General features: G+C 41.6%; 1 protein-coding gene across 8 annotated transcripts in view; it reads left to right on the top strand.

Moving 5' to 3' along the window:
* Positions 1-474: 474 nt before the first annotated feature.
* Positions 475-21,156, top strand: part of dip2a (disco-interacting protein 2 homolog A) — a 90,986-nt gene continuing 70,304 nt past the window's right edge. For 7 of the 8 annotated variants that reach the window (XM_082507789.1, XM_082507787.1, XM_082507786.1 and 4 more), the window contains exon 1: positions 475-1,090. In XM_082507789.1, the coding sequence (XP_082363915.1) occupies positions 967-1,090 (124 nt within the window). In that variant the 5' untranslated portion in view covers positions 475-966. The remainder of the gene's footprint in view (positions 1,091-21,156) is intronic. The other variant, XM_082507788.1, reaches the window with a different exon arrangement.

The raw sequence follows: 21,156 nt of genomic DNA, 5'->3' as shown, positions 1-21,156 counted from the left end.
CCTAAAATGTCAGTTGGTTATACACAGACGAATAATATACAGTGTGTTTTGTTTTATTAAATGTCCACATCTATCTATATGTTACCTTATAATGCTTTATATGCCTTATAATATAATGCTTCTATAGCTGAAAGCCCACTTGAACCGCCAGTGATTTATTTCAAGAATTCCACTCCAGCTTCCACTTTTAGCTCAGTGCATTTCTAAGTGTAACATTTACATTTCTTTCAGCGCTTGAACTTTAATCTTTAAGCGCAGACACTTAAATCAAAACTTCAGCTCCCTTCAGCACGTGTTCCACCTCTTCACAAAGCTTCATCAAAATTAGCTGTTTTTTTGTTTGTTTTTTTATGTATGAAAAGAAAGACAACGTACGGAAATGAAACACAGTACAAAAGAAATCCAGTAAAGGTAAAGGTCATAATGTGTGCCACGAAACCGCTGGGTGACAGCAGGAGGCAGGCGAGCTGTACGCGGAGGAGCAGGCGGCGCACAAACATGCACCGTGCAAGCGCACGAGTGGGGGCCTCGTGAACGCGCACGGTTGGGGCTGCTGTTGCTATGATGCAATGGCGACTGCGCCGTGGGAAGCGAGCGAGGAGTTGAATGAGTTCCCTCCACAGTTGAGGGCAGGCAGCCGCCGACAGTGCCGAGGAGGGACAGACTAGAGGCTGGGAGACGCTGGCAAGGCCCTGTCCCAACACCCTACATGGAAACACGGATCCAGGTGTGTCTGCTAGCCCCGCAGCTAGCCGTGTCATGACGTTTGGAGACATTTCTCACACATCTGTGCGACGTTGCAGCCACACGGGAGAGGAGGCACCAACACCCTATTTGCTCTGAGCCTGAACCAAGTGAGGTGAGGAGGGGCTGTTGTTGTTTCATTGATAATCTTCTGGGCTTGGTCGCATTGTCCTCTCCTCACCGGGCACCAGTGGATCCGTTCGCCCTTCGTGCTGGACCACCATGGCTGAGAGGAGCTCCACCGGGCTGCTGACGATGATGTTAGAGCCCACGCCGGCTCTCGCTATGACCCTGCCTGCTGAGGTCCGGGAGAAGCTGGCGGAGCTGGAACTGGAGCTGTCGGAGGGTAAGTTGCCAACAACATGTACACAAACTAGCACAGCGAGTGGCCCGGAGCGCGCTTTACGCATTATCCACGCGTGTGACAGCAATCAGAACCACCGCCCTTTTATCTGGGTTTTGTACTCGTGTTTGAAAATATGCCAGCATCACCAGAAAAAAACAATCCAAGGAATCTTGCATCAAACTGAACTTCTGCCTTAGTTTGGCTGGTGACTACTGCTCAGGGACGGGTCACATTAAACCAGACCAGACAGCGTTTTGTTTCCCTAATAATGAAGGCAGTGCCGAAGTTTTTAAATACCACACAGTTACGACTCCAAGTATTTGATCGGGTGGCTCTGTCCTAACAGATGCACCGACACACCCATGATACTGATATGTGAGAGCATAACACCAAAGGGTCTGAGGAAAGATTTGAAAAGGTGTAGAAAAAGTAAGTTACAAAGTCAGAGGCCTCACTTAACACCCTGACCCTAACAAGCTGGCCAATTTATTCAAATATGTGCCAATAAGTGTAATGAAGGGGAAAAGTAAGCATGTGGGTGATTTTGTTTTGTGGATATTGCTCCTTGTTCATTTGCTTGTTTGTTTTATTACTGTGCTTAAGTCGCACTTGTAGGCGTGTCTTCTGTTTGACGCTATATTAGTTCTTAATTATAAACCCAAGCAAAGAAAAAGTTAGAACAAGCTGAAATCTCATCATTTGCTCAATTATTTTGGTTTTATATTTTACTTTTAGGTGATTTTTTTTTTTATGAATCTTTTTTGTTTTTTAATCTTTTAGACCAATCATGATGGTTTTCGGTCTTTGTTGGTTGCTTGCAAATACTTATAAAAGTTAAGGTTTCTGCAGCACAGACTGTAACAGTTATAATAGTCTCCAATAAGAAGGTAGTAATGAGTTTTTATTGGCGGTTATATCCATAAAAATTTAATTTCACTACTAGTGAAGCGAGTTAAAGAAATTTTAAATGTTGCAGCTTGAAATTCGCTTGATATTTTCTGTAAACAGCTCCTAAACTTCCTCATATTTGGTGATCATTACACTGAAGCATTGGCACGTAGCTCGGCACAGAGTAAATAAAGATGGGCTTATATTCATGTGCAGTGCTTTTGATGAAAAAGACTCTTGTTCTCACCAACAGTTTCCATTGTTTCCTGTTAATTCAATGAGACTCATTGTTGAACTCCACTTCTTTATTTCTCACGTGGCGAAATTAGCCGAGCTGCAGCAAAGTCTGACTAATTAATGACCTACTTCAAGTCTGATTAGATTTGGAATTTGACCCCAGGGTGGGACCTCTTTTCCCATCAACTCTGGAAAAGATGTTAACTCTATAAACTTGAAAAAAAAAAAATGGCGTGAAGTAAAAGAAAACCCACTGATCAGAAAGTCAAAAGTCAAAATCTGGACTGAGTCTTCTCTTCCTGTGTGTCGTGCAGCAGCATCACGCCGGGTTCAGGAGTACACCCGAGGTGCATGCTTTGATAAGCACATTAACTGCGACCCAAACCCTCTAATGGGATAGACATGTTTTCAGGAGCAGCCACCAAACTAATCTATATCTGTCCAGTTTCCTCTTCCTGCTCTCCAAATGTCACATCCTGCCATGTTGAAGCTCTGATAGCTCTATCTCCTCTAGCTTCTCTTCCACTGATACACGCTGTTGTCTCTCCTGCTCCCCCCACCCGCTCGGTCTCACTTTCTCTCCTCACCTCTGTATTTTCTCTATTTTCTCTCACATCAAAGAAAAGGGAATGTCATTTATTTTCCCCTTCTCTCTGCATATCCCTGTGTGCTGCTGTGAACTTTTCACCTTGTGATGTTGCTCCTCAGTCACCTCCCCTCTGCCATCCTGGCCCAGGGCTCAGTAAATGACTCATTTTATGAGAAGTAGATGAGAACTTGAGAGTCGCACAGGTTTTCTATCCTGTTCATTGAGCTCTTCTCTCTGGGACTTCACATGAGGCACGTCTATGTCTGTTGGCGAGACGCATCTTGATGTTTTGTTTTGTTTTTTTTTACCATGCACGAGAGTGCCAACAGTTGTGTGTGTCCTTGTGAGGGAGAGGGAGCACTAGCATTGTATAATTCATGAAGCTGAATAGATGCGTCATGTATGTTTTCTTAAGCAGTTTGTCTGCAGCTAGCTGTTTGGATAGCATGAGATGATATTCCAGTGTCAGCATCTTAGGCCTGCTGATGTGTGAAATAAACAATCTGTGCACTCTGATTGAGCTTATAATAAAAACTGTTTTCTCCAGAGATGCATTGATTCTCATATTTTCAAATCTTGTATTTGGATCACAGTGAGTACGTGTTCAGAAATGCTTGATTTCCCTCTGCTGGTGTCCTCAGCCGATTTTGTTTTTCATGGAAAATGTCGCCTAAGTAACTCTTTCTCTGTCCCTTTAATATTGCGAATATGCAGCGTACTTCAGCGATGTTTCCTTATTCAAAAGGCCCATATATTTTAATAATTGGAAAATGCTCTGCAGTGCAGACTTGAGGCTTCTCCGCTGGAGCAGGATAAGTGAACACACTGACTTACTTAAACTCTGGATAAAATGTGAAAGTGGTTTAAAGTCAGTAAAAGTGCGATTCTTAGCATTCCTCCATGAAATTCATGACTAAACCAGTGACATTCAAAGCTTAAAGCATCTCCAGCAATATAGCTACTGGTAGCCAGATGTTGGTGCTTTAAAGCCAGATCTATTCTGGTTGCTGCTATTTCTGCTCTTTCTCTCATGTAGACCTCAGACAGATACACGGGAGTCACATCTGGATATTTTCCACAGTTGTTCTATCCCAAGTGTGGCAACAGCAGGGAATAGTCTGATCTTGACGTGTTTTTGAGGGAGCTGCCCGGTTAGAGTGCAGGGGAGGCATCATACACGGCGCCCACACGCTTGCTGTCTATATAACAGAACGCTTACCCCTTCCTTTCTCATGTGGGCTCTTTTGCCTATCACAGAATTCGTAGCAGCGAGAGAAGTTCAGCTAATGTGTTCTCTGAAAAGTTCAGGCTTCATCGCGTGTGTGAAAACGGCTCTACAGAGATAAGTGTGGTGTCATCAGACTTTCCAACTTTCATCAAACTTGCAGTACGAAGCTGATTGAGAAACTGTGTTTTGTTTTCGGCCTTCAGTCTTTATGTAGGCTGGCTTTGTGAGACACGTAGCTTTTTCAAAAGTGCTGCTTCTCCTCCCACCAAATTCTACACATCATTAAAACGGACCTGTGTTGTTTCTCTGCTGACCTGGATGCAGATCAGTGGCCAAGAGATGGGGCTTAAAGGAGGGCAAGAAGACGAATGATCCCCATTATCTCCTGCAGGGAGGAAAGAGGGAGAAAGACGTGTCTGCTGAGTAATTCATAGGGTCACTCTATCATTCCCTGCTTTTCTGCCCTCCTCCTCTCTTTGCTCTCTAAACCCTCTGATTACGAAGTCTTTTTTAGTCCAGTGCTTGCTGGTGTTTGCTGGGAAACTGCCAAACTCTTGGTTGGTCATTGTGCTTTCCTTGCCTGCTCCCTTTCAGTAAACATTTACAGACGTGCGTGGCAAGTTTTGCTGGTAGTTTAAATGTCGTCTCGCTTCTTTTATAAGTGTTTAGACTCATTGAAACCTTTGTAGAAGTTTTGAGGTGTTTGGAAGATCCAGCAGCACAAGTGTGGCTAATGCTTTCTGCAAACACAATTTTAAAAAAGTGCTTATCACAGTTCAGCAAGCCATGGTTTTCTTTTAATTTGTTCTACTTTTTTACCTATATTCTAGTTTCAGTCGCTGTCCTGACCCAATTACCCCTGAAGATCATTAAAGATTAACGATTTATCCAGTCATTTAGATAAGAGGAAACTTTAGTCTCGCAGGTAAAGAGGTGATCAGGCACTGCCCTGTCAAGTAGTAAAGAAGTAATGAGATGGTGACGATTAAGCTCACACTTGCCTGTCAACCAATGGCACAAGCAAAGGCTTGCTGGTGTAATGACGAGTTGTTTGCATCTAATCGCTGCTAATGGATAAAAACCTTTACTTTGTCACCATTCCCTCCCTCAAAATATGCCTTAATGAAAGGCTGCACAATTAATCAATTTCAATTTTGCATCTCTACAGTCTCATTTTTACCTGACAATTCTGCCACTTGTGCTGCAGAGCGGGGATGCACTGCGTCAAAACAAGCAGCAGTAAATTCTCCCTAAACAGTAATGGCAAGACCGCATTACAGCACTTGACAGAGTGGAAACGGCCAGAGAGGACAGAGACGAAACAAATGTGTCTGCGATGGAGAACAAAACGAGCCACAGAAAGTTGCTGTTGTGAGAGATTTTTCCAATTTCCCAGAGGATTGTAGCCGTCAAAAGCACACATTGTAACTACACTGAGATACATGTTAGAAGGAAACTAGCTGAGAGTTGGTCAGTTGGGACGGGCTCCAGCCTCCGTCTGCAACTCTCACTCGGATAAGTGGTTAAGGAAATGGACAGATGGATTACAGTTATGGCTTCCGGAATTTATGAAACGCTAAAAATGAGATAAAACAATTATTTTCTGCATTTTTTTTTTTTTTTGCAGCGGTTTCATCTTTCTCTAAACACCCCCTCAAACTATCTCCCCTACTGGCTGTGGTAGGTTTAATTTAGCTTGAGACAACGAGACAGGACGAGAAGTCCAGTAAGGAGCAAAATCGCAGTAACCGTGATCCCAATATGGAGCAAAATAATTGCGACGAGCATTTTTTATTTTTTGCCATAATTGGGCAGCTCTACAGTAGCATACCATGAGGCGTCTGAATCGATCGTGGTCAAAAGCCTGGATACTTGGTGTGGAGAGTGAGTAGCTTTGGTGGCCAGCGCTTTTGTAAAACAGAACCTCTTTGGAAAGTATGAGTGTACAGGAAACCCCTGTGAGCTGGCTCTGAGGTTTTGTTAACGAAAGACCACTCACTGAGGGGTGAGCCCACTTAATTCTCCTGAGTCACGGCTTACTGTGGTCACTTGTGGTCCCGCCGCCCGACTCATGAAGAAAGAAACATGGAGTTCAGCCTATTGTTGAGCAGAACCAAACATCAGATAAATATGGGATCACGCTGTATGCTAAGAGCTTCGAGAACATGTAGGATTTGGGGCGATTAGAGGGCTTTGTACACGGTTCCCAGTTTGCTCTGTAATAGGATCCAAAGGAGAAAAATGTTGAGCTTTGGAGTGATCTAGCAGGTTGCGGTAGCTGCTCCAAAGTCCAGCTCGCGGATGGAGAGGCAGCTTTGCTTTAGCTGTGCCCCTGCTGTGGTGGAGCGTGGAACGTGGTGGGTCATAAATATTTCACGGGTGTGCCTCAGAGCACAGCAGAGCTTCGGATTCTCCCGCTGCTCTTATGTACAGACCCCCCTGCTTATGCCAGTCTGTTTGCTCTCGGCTTGTGTCTCTGAATGCTTTGTCGAGGTGGTCCTTTCTATTTATGGGATGCAAAACCACATAGCTGTGTTTTTCATTTAAACCAGCAATGATCCACAGAAGCAGCTATTGTCATACCAGTCTGCTTTGTTCCTCTCTACTGTAGGTCCTTTTTTTTTTTTTTTTTTTTTTTTTTTTTAAATACGTCTCAACATCCTGACTCTTGTCTTTTATGGGAGTTCTGAATATTTAATAGATGTAGTGTGTGAATGTAATATCTAAAATATGACCTTTTCCTCCACTTGTTTTTTCAGCTGTGGATGAGTGTACATTGTTACATTTTCAACAGCTCTGTAATCTTGGTGTCACTCTGTGTTAGAGTTATAATGCTTTCAGTTTCTGTAAGTGCAACTGATGTTTATTAATAACAGTCAGTACAATTTTAATACATGTTAATATTGTGACGTTTTACCATTCTTTTAAATTCCCTGCTGTTTTCTCCGTGGAAGGATTGGGACAGATTTTGTCTTAGATGGATTTTAAAGTTTGTTCTCAGATAACACACAAGTGCTTCTCGCTCTGTCTCTGAACACATTCAGCAAATATCTCGGTGAGACATTTGATTCTGGTAATGGATTTAACCATAAAATGACACACACTTACTGGTGCTGTCTCAACAGTGTTTTATTGCTTGTGGTTGAAACTCATAGCAGAAAGTGCTGATTTTGGTCACGCTGTGAAACCCATCTTCTGTATGGAGCTCTCAACATACAGCAGCGTCCAATGCATGTTGCGATTAAGATCAAATGACTGTAGACTTGTTTTAATTAACATAAAACTAAATTGATGAGTGTTTTTTTTTTTGCAGTTTTATAGAAACGTTACGCTTAATCAGAGATTAAGTGCCAATCAGCAGCCGAAATGAGAAGCAAATGAGCCCATTTAGTTGTTGCATTGGCACATGGGCACAGTTAAGGCTCATGAAGGTTTAACTGTAGTGTGGCATGCATGTCTGCTTGCTATTGTTGCAACGAATTATGTAAGTGTACTTGTCGTATTCAGCACTCTGGTATGATGAAGCAGTGACCTTGATTATATCTGCAGTGCACTGTGGGTTGTGGATTGTTTAACGTTTTGCATGCATAAGTTATGGGGTGGACTAACACCTATTTTAATCCAAAAATGCTATTTTAAGTATATTTGTAATCATATTTAATTGTATAGGTTTTTCTTTCCCAGTGACAGTGGCAATGCAAAGAATAGTTCTTTCTCCATTCATCCATTCATTTAGAAAGCTCAGATAGCTGACTGGAGGCATTACTAAGATGACTGATGAGCCTTGGTTCCACAAGGACTTTCTAGCATTTCTTGTGGGTATATATCAGATTACGAAGCCAAAAAAAGTTAATTAAAGAGCCGAAATCATTGGACCTTTGCACTGGTCAGGGCTCATTAATTATTATAAAGTAGAGGCTGTGCTATACTTACATTGGTAAATGCTGGCAGCTCACCTGGCTGCTACTGCATGTGCTGCATACAGTATAATGTATGTTTCCCTGTGTTTTTATGTTAGCTTGAGTGTCCTGCTTTTGTGCTCTCTTGTATATCGCGTCTCTGTGCACTAAGATCATTAGGGGGTTTTGGGTTTTTTTTTTCTGTCTAATTCCACTACCTACATAGCTGTGTGCAATGGTGCCAGCTTCCAGCTATGACACCATCCTGCCTATAGCTTCCACTGAGCTCTGTAGTCTGCTAAGAAGCGCTGCTCACTGTTAAAATACAAATAGATATAAAGGTGTGTTCTTTTTTTTTTTTTTTTTTTTGCACCTTAAGTTCAGAATGGCTTCCTTTGTTTGATGTGTGGCAGATATTGTGTCTTTGGTGCTATCGGTGACTCAGTGTATGTGTCCTTGCTGCTGAAGAAATGGCATGTGCATAGAAAGCATGGCTGTGCGGCAGGCACTGGTGCCAGGGAGATCTGCTGACCAAACAAGCCGCATGCCTTACTTCAAGGACACGTTGCAATTTTCACGCTCTGTCCACTGGATTCTTCTGCCCCAAAAGGCTTTCGTTATGCCTCAATCAGCTTTCTGGTGTAAATTCTTTCCTGCCAGTTCACCTGTCTGTATGTGGGTGTGCTTGATTCCTGCCAAAGGCACGGCTTCACATTAGGGGTAGAAACCAGCTCAGGACAGAAAGTGGGATAATTGCAGCGTGTTCTCATCGGGTAGCTTTTATCTCCCTAAATGCTGTAAATTAAACCTCCAAAAGATAATGAATTTTCCCTCCACAAGAACACAGTGTCCACAACACTTTTACTGCAGTGTTTTCTAAGTGCAAAGTGAATTGCTTGCAGAGTATTGAAGGGTGTGCAGGTGTGAGGTTAGTGAGCTGTGCCGAAAGCCTTCCCACTGTACAAAGTTATTCAGAGCCCAAGGTGAAATCATCAGTTCATCCACACAGCCTTTCATCACTCTTGCTGTTTTATTTGATCAGAATTCTTCGTGCTTAATATTTGACTTCTGCATTTGCAGCTGAATATATTCACAACACGTTTCCAGACATCAGAGCTGTACTTACCCGTGCACCCTTTCATGCATAGATTCATTGTGTAACATCGGCTGCTTCTGTTAAAATCTTCTGACACAGCGTCAACACCACTACATCTCATCCACTGCACTCATTAATGCCTTTATGAAGATGTAAGCTAATAAGTCGAGTATTTCAGGTGATATTTTATTCACAGGATAATAAGGAGTGGAACTGTCTTGTGTGGAAGCACCTTTTCTTTTGTGATTGTTTTAAGTCAGCCAGTGTTTAAAATTCCACGTTCAAGTAAAATGTGTGATGCTAATTCACTCCAGAGATGCGTCTGGTCAGCGCTGTCGGCACATACCAGCTTCTTTTGAGTCTTTCTGGTCGGGAGCCTGCAGAGCTCAACCTACATAGCATGACGGCACCATGTGGCGTCTGCTGAACCCGGCCAGACGGCGATCAGACGTCAGTAACAGTAAAGAGGAAGGATGATAAGGACCGCATGTGCTGTTGAGAAAATGTCAAATTTTGATTCTGGGGCTGTTTGTTGCAGAGATTGATGCCCAATTAGATTGCGCTGATAATAGTTTGGGATGGATTCCAAAAAAACCCCAACTTTGATGTTGGAATAAAAGCTAATGAGAGCTGTCTGAAAAGTCAAAAAACAAACTCTGATTTTTCTTTTCTCGCTATTCAGTCAATGTCTAGACCCACTCAGGTGTGATACGCTGATCAAAGACAAACACGGCCCTTTGTAGCTGCATTGTGAGCCTTCCTGGTGAAAAACAAACATACAGAAAATGCCGGGAATGTGCTGTGACCTATCAACTTAACCATGAGGAGAGGGCTTAACAAATCCCCCGACCACTGCTGGAGGGCACAGCTGCATACAGCAAAAGAGAAGGCTAGCATAGCAGGTTGTCCCAGCCTTTTACAAGAACAAGGCTGGTTACCCCCTCGTCTTTTCCTCATTCCCTTAGGTGTCCCTGTGGAATATAAGAGGGAAGTAACACACAAGAAACGAACCAGCTTGTTTCATTTCTTTTTTATTGTTGGGGCTAAAGGCAAGCTTCTTTTTTTTTTCTTTTAGGTGTAAAACTTAACTTGGCAGACTCGACTCACATACCAGAAAATGTGTTTTCAGCCTGTTCGCTCCGAACAGGCAGACAGTTTTAGGTGAGCTGTGCTTCTGTTTCTCTCCAGAGACTTCTCAGCACGTAACTTTAGCCAGAAAGAAAGCAGGGATGCAAAGCGAAGGCAAGTCAGGACTGCATTTAAAGCTCTTAAGGCATAACCGAGAAAATATGGGGACTCCTTCTGCATTTGATAATTACCGACTAGTGTCTAAAAGCAAAAGGCTGTAAATCATCTCAATAAAATCCAAGTTATTTATTTTTTTATGAGACTTTCTTTTTTTGGCTGAAAGTTGTAATTGCTGCATTTCATCACATGGTATGTAATATCTGCTGCACAGACTCTTAAAAATAAAAACAAACAATACAATTACACTACGGCTGCTGTGGGACATGTTGTTTGAACTTAGCAGCCTGGTGCCGTTATTGAAGGTTTTATCCAACCGTAGGATAAATAATTTAATGAGCACTTGTAGCGTTATGATGTCCACATTTTAATCTGTTGTTTACCATGTTTTCAAGTTGTAGCATGTAAACAGGGACGGGTCTGAAGTATATTCTTTTACGAGCTAGTGCATCTTTAGTTCACTTAAAGCACCTAAAGCAAATTTGGCATTGAAATAAAAGTTTCCCATCCAGTCAGACAGATTCTGTACTGTGACAGTGTGGGGGCACAGCTGAAGTGGCTGTCAAAACGTTAAAAATGTGAGGCAGATATTTGCCAAATGCTGATAACGCCTCTTCAGATAGGACAAGGAAAATCACATGAGATTGTAATAAAAGCCCTGGGGCTACCCGACTCTTTTGTAAAGGAAAACAAAGGCAAACTCAAGGTTTTCACAGGGCTTAGGTGCTGTCAGGATCTTGGGGTTAAAATAATTGAAAATACTTGTCAGTTTTTTTTCCTTTTTTTCACATTTTAATTATTTAAAAAACAATTTTAAAAAGCTCTGACACTTTTTGTGCTTGTGGATAAATTCTGTTAATCTCACAAAATAACATGTTTGAGATTTTCACAGTATTTTTTGTCCTGTCTCCCTCCACTCACCCTGAACTGCAGGAGGTTTCTTCCTGTTAAAATGAGTTTTGGAGAACAAAGAGTTTTTCTTGTAATTTAAAGCTCATTGAGGTGGCCGTTGTTGTGATTTAGTAATATATGAATAAAATTGAACTGAAGATGTAAATATACATCAACGCAACATTTGAACCATCAACCTAACAATTTGTTTTGAGACATGGACAGGTTTCTTCTGGGGTTGCCTGATTGTGTCTGATACCAGACAAGAACTTGCTTCTTCATGCTTTGGTGAATTGCAGGATCGGCCTTCTTAAGGACGTATATGCATCTTTAATGTGGGTTTGGAGGCTGGAGCAAAGCCTGTGACTTCGTTGTCCCTCTGGAGCTGTACTGGGGATACACTTCTGCCATTGGGAAGGGCGTTTCCATGGGGGTTTTGTTTTTGGTTTGCCACATGTTTAACTGTGTCAAAGTAATCTCCATATACCATTATTTTGTAACAGAATAGGTTTTTGTAAAAAAACAAAAAAAAAGTTAAAATAAACCCCAAAAACATCAAATTTGAACCTTAGCGAACCTATAACAAGCTTACAAGTAGTTACAATAGTAACCCATCTACATTACAAGCGTTTAAGATTGACCATATTCCTCTTTCCATATGAACTGGTGACAGACACGAGTCTGAACCAAAGGGAACATTTCTGGATTTATAAATCACAGACCACTAAATACTCCCGTTCCCCACCCGCCCTTTGCTTTTTCTATTTCCTTTTTTTAAAAATAAACCTTATTTGCCTTTGCATTCCTGTTGTCTGTGGCTGCTGCTGCTGTGTGCATGATGAATGTTTTGGGCTTGGTATTGATATTTTCTGGGCTCCTGCATGTGTCCAGGTTTTGAAGATTGGTGGAGCTTCACAGGTGGAATATTCCCCTCTCACTCTAAGTGGAAGCTTTCCACAAGGTCCTTGCTGGAACACCTTTATAAAAGATCCAGTGAACTCTAATAAACCCTATTTCACTGCCTGATAAAGGGTTGTGTGCCGAAACACTTTTTTTAAAGGTTAAACTTGACCATGCTGTGAGAATAAACTTTATTTGAAAAGCAAGTGCCTTGGAGTTCTTTGATGATTTAAGCTTGAAATATCTGTAGTTGTGAAATAGGCTACATTATTTATATGCTGTCTCTGTCTGCTAACGTTGTTGTTTACAGGATTTACTCCCTGCCAGAAAAAACTATGCATCATTTATCTCTTTTTGTTGTCGTTGACACTTACCTTATTGATGGTGTACAACTTGTTATACAAGTCGCCTGCTGTATGAGTTAACTGCACAGAGATATGTTAGATAGTGAGTGTCTATCACATAGCAATCGCACATTCATTAAATCGCTGATTGACAGCTCATTAAAGCCACCTCTTTGTGTATCTATGTGTGTGTCTGCGTTTGTGCACACAAAACATTCGATCTGATATGTCGCTCAAATACCTTTTTACATTGATTCGGCTTATCGTGCTCCACAAAAGCACTAGAAGGTGTTTAAAAAGGTAAGATATTATCCAAGTTGTCTGACTGGTGCTGTAACGCTCTGCTCCCCACAAATAGAAACTTTTAAATCTGGCTTAACTTTCGGTTTTCAAACCTTATTGTCATCGCTTTGGTTATTTTGACCAGTAGAAATGAAAGCCGCAGCCACTAACATACAGCCTAAGTTATAAGAAGCTGAAAGGATAATGATTAGGTAATGACATAATAATAATAATAGTAATAACACTAATCGTGATGTTGCGATGGGTTAAAAAGCAATAGGGACATCTTTCCTGCTGCTGAATTAACTGACACAACCATCTGCTGCAAGCCAAACACGTCTCAGAGAGAGTCCGAGACGATGAGAGTTTTAACTCCACGTTTAAACCTCTAAATATCAGCTTCCTGTGTTAAACACACCTCAGCTTTGAAATAACACAATAAAAGGTTGTGATAGTCAGGAACAAAACCTCTCTCCCGCCTCTTGAAAACTTCTAAAGATGAGCCAGCAAACGGTTTCTTGATCAAAGGGGAGGTGCAGCATCTTACTAAGTCCATGTTTGGCATTGTATCAACTGGGCTTATCTATGTAGTAACTGTATGTCTTTGTAACTAAACAGTAGTTTTCCTGTAAATTTGCTGGGCTTTTAAAGTTAAAAAAAAAAAAAGTCAGCTAGGACTTATTATCAAAGGAGGTTGTGTGCAATCTCCATTCCTGAGTAATGATGTATGAATTTGGTCTCATTCTCTGCAAGTTCAAAGTCTAAACTAATCAGTGTGATACTTTCTCTGCCACTAACTGATGTTCTACTGATACTGCGCTCACAGTGGAGCGCGGGGTTGAGGTGTTTTACTCCGAAGAACCTTTCCAAGCTAATGAATACATTTAAATGAGCAGAACTCAGGAAACACTTTGTCCGTACTGAGATCATATCAGTATAGGTGCCAATGTGCGGCGGTGTGGTGTCTGGCTGCTCTCATGAAATCAAACATTTGGTGTTTGGAGTTTTGGCGATTGCCGCCACGCCCTGAAAATATTGAATAACCTCCTCGGTGTTACGTGTGGAATCCCAGGCACTTTGGGGTGAACAATGGCACGGATACAACTTTAAGCTTACTCGTAATCTAATATAACACACACATATACACACACGTCATTGCTCACAACATTCCTGACATAGAGGTCTTAGTCCTCAGCAGACTGTGGGTAATGCTCACGGCTGCCGTCCTATAACAAGTTTGTGCGACTCGCCCCGCGATGACAGGTGAAGCTCAGTTGTTACATTTTGATTCTCATATGTCTGGTCACCATTAACGGCGCTCCCTCTGCTTTGTCTGCTTTGACTGTTGGCCAAGAAACTAATTACACAACCCCATATAAGGCACCCCGATTCCCCTCTCTTTTACAGCTGCAGTTTACTTGTCTATTATTGAAATTTTTAGCTGTGTGCTCTCAGATGCTGCACAGATGTCGTGCTTGCTAGACATTACACGTACTTACATCAGTACCTTTTACCCAATCAAGCTTTGTAACGAACATGTTGCTGCATTGCACAGTTTTTTTCTGTAGTTTTTTTTGTGTGCTTTAAAGCTGCTTAAATCCTTGTCTTAACTTCTCTAAGTCATAAGAATCAAACAGGTGTTGGATTAGCTATTTCACATCGTTGGCTTTATTCTGTCTTCCATTAGCAAAGCGAATCTTAAGTCTCCGCTGCCAACAAGTGGCGGATATCTGCTGGCAGGCTCTGCTTGTATGTGAAGCCCCTGACGACACGCTTTGTCTGCAGCCTCCATTTGTGCGGTATGTGAGCGAGTAAGCCATATGACCTGAAAATCAGACAGCTAACCCATGACAGAATTGCTGCTGCTGCTGCTTCCTTGTCCCCTCCTTGTTATCTAATTTGATAAGTCAAACTAAATTTGATTTTACTGCTGTGAGGCTGGGTCTATATTTAGCCAGCGGGACATTAAATCATACTACTCTTGCAACCAGGTGATTTTACTTGATGCAGAAAGAGTATCTATAGTATTTATAGTCAATACGTGAACCTTTATTTAGTTTTCAGTATTTCTTTTAAAAAATGTGGTTTACTCTTACTTAGTTTCCAGAGTGGGTCTTCTGGTTTCAACGTTTTGTTTCGGAACAAAGGGGGAATTTCTGGTGGTTATCAGAGGGAAATTTTAAGAAGTTCAGAATAGGTATTACATTACAAACCCAGCATTTTCTTTGAAGGCAGCTGACTCAGTCATGTAGGCATCACTGTCTCTCTAGTTTTACTTACATTTCACCAGTCTAGTTTTTATTTTTATCCCAGACTGGAAAACAACAACTTCTTCCAAACCTAGTTTTAGTTAACTCGAGACACATTTCTGCACAGCTGCCATCCAAACGGGGGGAATTTACACCACAAAGGTCTGCTTCAGTGGGAAGATGCCAACTATATCGCTGATGAATTATGCAGTTCCTGCTGGTTCTCAACTTGTGCACCTCCTCAAGTTATCCCTTTAACAGTTCCGCTTTTTTATTGTAAATAAAAAAAAAAAGAAGTTTTGCCCCTTTCTGTGTTGTGTACTGTAAGCAGTCATAGAAATTCAGTAATCGTCATACTGACCAAGCTACTGAAAATGTCTGAAAATGTGGAAGAAGTCGCTGAGGGAAGATGATTTCTATTTAAAGGTGACCTTTAATTCCAGACATGCAGTTTGGTCTGGTTTTCTGGCCTTAAATCCACTCCATCCAAGTTGAATCTATAAAGAGAGTTGTATTTTCATGTCTGCGTTCAAACAGTCAACTGGAAAAAAAGAGAAGCGAGGAAAATCACAAGACCTGCATTTACATTTTCCCTATACAGAAAGGACCCAGTGAAAAAGTGCATTTGGTATTGTATTGCATCTGAACTGTAATATTAGTACTCTTAATAACAATGCATGCTCATACTAAACATGGCCAAAGTTTCAAATATTTAAGTCAGCATATATGAGGCACAAGTTCTAGCTTACAGCTGCTCTAAGCACTTGGTTTCAGACTTTTTTTTTTTAACTTGTGGCTCTGTATGCTGTTAGTGAGGACGAACACCCTTAATATCTGTCTGAGGCATTCGACTCTGGCTGTGAGCACCGAAAATTCAGTTTACAATGGGCAGCCGATCAGAAGAAAGGAGAGAGTAAAGGGAGAGTAGCTGAAACTCCTTCTGTCAGGCTGTGGATGAACTGAGTCTGCACCAAGGCCCGTATAAGATAAATAAGCATTATTTTGAACTGTCAGTCATGCAAAGCTACTCTAATAGAGTCCAAGAATAAAAAATATACTTTTGGACATGAACATAATGTAGCCCCATTAATCACTGCATGTACTGGTGCATACAGAAGTAAAAACATCATCAGTATTGGCGAGGTCTTTTTTTTCTTCTTTTAAGCAAAGGATCTAAGCTTTCAAAAAGATAACTGCAGCATCTAAATCTACTCCATGGATCATCTCTTTGATCCTCTGTAAAGAATCGTCAAGTATTCTCTACAGGCCCCAGCAGGGTCCTCCTTAAGGCCTTGACCAACGACCCGCTGTCACTGATGCCGCATCAGGATGAGTGTTTTATCCCCTGCAGGTTACAGAAGATGAATGATAAAGGCTAAGACAAAAATTCAGCTGAGCTACTATCAATCTGCAGTTTTCTGTGGGGTGAAAGGAACTGGTCGCAGGCTGGAGACCATGTGCTCTAGGATAGTCTGGCTTCACGGTCATACGGGACCCCTGCTCTGCTCTCCCCCCCTTATGTGTGTGTACAGATAAAAAACACACAGGCAGTCTTTCTCTTGTGTCACACAGTCTGTTGGTTGATTTAGGCGTGAGTTTGGCCCCCAGCTCACATGTGTATAAGTGCAAAAGCAGACCCTGTACTGGACGTCTTGTCTGGGTCTCTGTGGAACTGACCATTTATTCTGGTTCTTTGCCTATTTTTTTCTCTCCTGTGAGGTCTGATGGAGAGCACTGGAGAGTGCTGTTCTCAGTGAAAAATGCTGTTACAAGACTTAGCCAGGAAAAGAGTTTGTTTTCGTCTTTGGAATTAGCTCCACTTGTTTTTGAAGTATCAACTCACAAGTTAAACCCCACCCATAGCAATCCAATACTGGTTCCACAAATAAGGAATATTTTGTCTGGTGCAACGGACTGGTATTTATTAATTGCATTTTTTGGGGATGTTTATTTTGAAACAATATGTTACAGAAGTTCAGGCATTCCTGTGGTGAGTTTGTAAATCTTTTGGCTTGATCATGAAGATTGGCCAGTAATTCCAGAGGTTTGAATTGAACCTATTTACACGCAACAGTTGGCACATGCGTGATAATCGTAAACGGTCTCTTTCTAAGAAGTATACACAAATATTTGTCTGTGTTTCTGTATGAAACACCATGTAATGATTTTGGAGGGTCCCCAGTGAGGGAGAGGCTTCAGCATATTAGCAAATAGAGGCCGATTAACCTTCAGTGCTTTTAGTAGATGGTATCGGCTGGATAGTGTTACTGAGCAAAAGCCCCGTGAATGATATCACTCCAGCTGACTCTCTACTGTGCCTTATCTTCTGCATGTCCTGGATGAACGGCGAGAAGCCCAGCCTGCGCCTTTGAATTGTGGGCGTGTGAGGAATGTGTGGTCGGACAAAAAGGCATTGGAGGGCTTTGAGGCATTTTAGAACAACCATATTATTCAGTTATTTTTTATTTTTTTCATGCGGCCGTGAGAGGTTTAAGAGTACCTCGAGCAACTGGTGAAATAGACTCCAAGAAGTAGTCTGTTTGACAGACATGGACAAACAAGCCTCTTTGGTCGCTGCTGTTCTGTTTGTTTATGTGATTTAATGCACATTACCTATCATGAATCACCGGGATTGTTTTCCTGCAAGATGTAAATTCTCAGCCTCTGAAGCTACACTTCAAGGCTCTGAGGAAACATGTTTGTCAGAGTGATCGTTCACACATGCTTCAGGAGATGTTGGGTTTCTTTGGGGGATATTGTAAGTCTGCTGTCAGTCTTTCCCTTTCTTCTCTCCCTCATGCATGCTTTAAAGAGCGCGAGGCTAACCTCGGCTCACCTCAGGCTGGAATCTACCGTATTTTTCTTTTTTCCCTGGGTTTGTTTCCTTCTCTCTGCCTGTCAGATTCCTTGCTGAGAGGCTCACTGAAGGGTGTGACTGCTGAAAATAATGCTCAAAGTTTCAGAGGGGAAGATATTGATTGAGGAGCCAGAGGATGGAGAAGCAAAGCGAAAGTCGGGATGAGGGAGTGGCTGATGGTGAGAGGGGAGACTAAAGAACTGATAGGTGGAAATAATGACCAGAAGAAAGATGAGAGTGTGAAGGCTGGAATGATAACAAAAGATATCTCCTTGGTGTAGGGAACGGGATGAAACATGTAGAGAGATTTGTGATGTGTGTCCAGGAATAGATAAATTCAATTCGCCTGTCCTGGGATTTTTTATACTATTTATGACAAAGTAGCCCTTTCAGTGATTTATTGATTTACAGCAATTGATCGTGAAAGGTAAGACTGTGAACATGTCTGTAGATGTTCTTAAAATTTGTTAGGCATTTTCCCAAATGATGCACACTGTTAAACACGGTCCATTTGGGTGCAGTTTACACTTTCGCCTTACGAGCAAAGGATCCCTGGTTCGATTCTGGGAGGAGACAATTACTACTCGGATTGTGTCGGGAAGGGTGTCCGGAATAAACAAACTGTCAAATCAAAAAATGTGGTGCTACCCACTATGGCGAAACCTTGTGAATAAGTGATGTTTACTCTGTGAAATCCAAAATCTGATCAGCTTTTAAAGGAGCTCAGGAATCATTTTTAGGGGAGCCTCAGTCGGACATTTGTTCCTCTTCAGCAGTTCACTGAGATCACTGCTTATACCATGTAGAAGCATTTAAGTCAGGATTTTATGAAATCTGAGCATCATTCTGTAACCTGCAATGATCCTACAGTCGTCCTACATTCTGCTCGTCTGAACCACATATCAACAACCAGCTAAATTAGCAGATATATTAATGCTGTCAATGTCATACCAGGGCTATCTTTATATGCAACATTGCATTCGAGTTCATTGATTTTAGAGCAGTGATTCCCAAATCGAGGGCCATGAGACCCTGATGAGCTGTGAAGCTGCAAAAAATAATTCAAGATAAACTTTGATTTTAAATTTTGTAAATCCGCTTAAAATGAGCTTGATTGCATATCTAATTCAGGGCTGCGGCTGGGCTGTAGGCTGTCCCAGCTGTGTTAGGGTGAGAGGCAGGGTGGGCAGGTGGCAAGTCTATCACAAAGCTAATACGGAGAGACAGACAATCATGCCTGCTAACATTTACATCTGTGGCCAATTTAGAATCACAGATGAATCTTTTAAGCATGCTTTTGGACCTTTGTGCCCTGAGAAAACCCACACATGCACACGGAGAACATGCAAACTGCACACAGAATAATAAAAGTTGTAAACACATTGGATCTTTGAAAGTTGAAAATCTTGCTGATATACAGAATAAAATGATAAAATGGTTTGTGGAAATCAAAATCATCCACCCTTAGGGGGCTGGATTCTGAATCACACCAAAAATTAAAGTGTTCAAGAGATTAAAAATTCAAGCTTGTCCTGAGCATTTTCGATGTTTCACACTGAATTCAACTGCTAAAATCTCAGGAAAGAGGTGAGCCAAACAACCTAAATACAAAATCCTGAGAACATAAAACAATTCGGTGAAAACACAACTTTGTAGTTGAGGATGTACCACAGTTTTTGTTGGACCACAGACGATTTTTAGATTTAAAAATGGGATGCAGTTACAAGTTGGCTGCTTTGCTGGATTAAAGTAGAGAGGATGGGAGGTGCTAAATTGGATGAATTATCCCAAAATAGATGCTCTTTTATCCGCACACAGTTTCCTATTTGTTCCCGGGAATTTGTATAAATCATGACATGCCAGTCTAAAATTATATGCCACTGTGTGACCAAACATTAAAGACAGAGGGTGTAGTGACTTTGGCTCCTAGCTTTCAAGGTATCAATCATGTTTCTGGCCTCTGTTGAATAAAAAAAATAAAATAAACAACTCAACTTTAAACCAGTGCCGCTTCTTTTTTTCTAAAATAAGGAAGAAGTGAATTAAATGAAAGACAAAGTTTTCCACATGCAGCACTAAGTTCTCACTGGTTTCTCCTGTGAGAAAATAACCCTGAATCCACTGCTTGTTATCACGCATTGTGCATTATGTATGACAGATAGAGAAGTCTATGGGTTTCACCTGGCCTAGCCCTCAGGCTGAAGTATAGCAGCTGTGGGATACTCTCCGTGGCTTGCTTTCAGTATTAGAGTGAGAAAGTAATGCTGAGAAGCTGGAATTCATCTAACTGTAAAATGATCAGACTGTAAAAAACAAACTGCACAGCTGAATAGCTGGGTTACCTCAGCCAGCAGGTGTTTGTGAGAGTTTGTTTGCACCTGGTCATAGAGGAAAGGATCATTTGACGATGACATCATTAAAAGGCTGTGACATTAAACCTATTATCTGCCCTTTTTGAGTATTAGCTCTGTAAAAAAACCCAAAAGCATGTCTGCTTAGCTTGAATTCAGAGAGTGAGGAGACAGAGTGTACAGCGTTTTATATTTGAGGTCAATCAATAACAGAGGGATTGAGCCCAGTGTGGTAATTATATTGTAGTAATTAATCAGAGTTACACAAAAGACAGAGAAGAATAAAGGCTTGTGAATTTTTTCATGACTAAGCAAAGGCATTAAAAAAAAATCCAGGTCAAGGCACTGAAGGTAGATTTGAACAAGTAATAAAAAGTCTTCGTTTCAGTGGGCTAGCACTATTAAAAGTAACAGGACTGTTTATTAGCTAGCTCTTTCTTCGGGATGTGATGGAAGGGTTAGTTTGACTGCTCAGTGTTCGACTGATTGTGTGTACAGTAGGGCGCTTGAGGGTGTGTTCTTTGAGATTTCTGCCTTTTAAATTTTTTGACATTTGCTCAATGCATCCGCGGAGACGCATCTGCCCCCGTGGTAGAAAATGGGGGTAAGAAATGTGCAGTTGCCACCAGATACACGCTGTAAAGCCGCAATCCTGCTGCGTCTCATTACATTGCTCTTGTTGGCTACTGAATTTAATGAGCCACCAGGTCACAGGGGACTACTAAAGCTCTGCACTTTCTCTCTTATTCTCTGACCATTGGAGCAATTTGTGTGCTTCCTGCCTTCAGATAAGGTCTTCAAAAGTGGCTTTAACCAAACGCTGGGATTTGTGACTCAACTACCAAGCATCCCTATTCTTTTCTATGAAAAAAAAGGCTGGTCTTCTTCCCCTGCTGACCTCAACCGTGTTGTGTGAGAGCTGCTTGCAGGTCATGCATGCGTGTACCAACATATATGGGTGCCTGCTCAGATGAATGTGAAAGTGGATGTGTCCTGCGGTTGCTGACTGG

The sequence above is a fragment of the Aulonocara stuartgranti genome (assembly GCF_965226115.1).
Source record: "Aulonocara stuartgranti genome assembly, chromosome: 16".
Classification (NCBI taxonomy): Eukaryota; Metazoa; Chordata; class Actinopteri; order Cichliformes; family Cichlidae; genus Aulonocara; species Aulonocara stuartgranti.
This window is presented reverse-complemented; position numbering and strand designations above follow the sequence as displayed.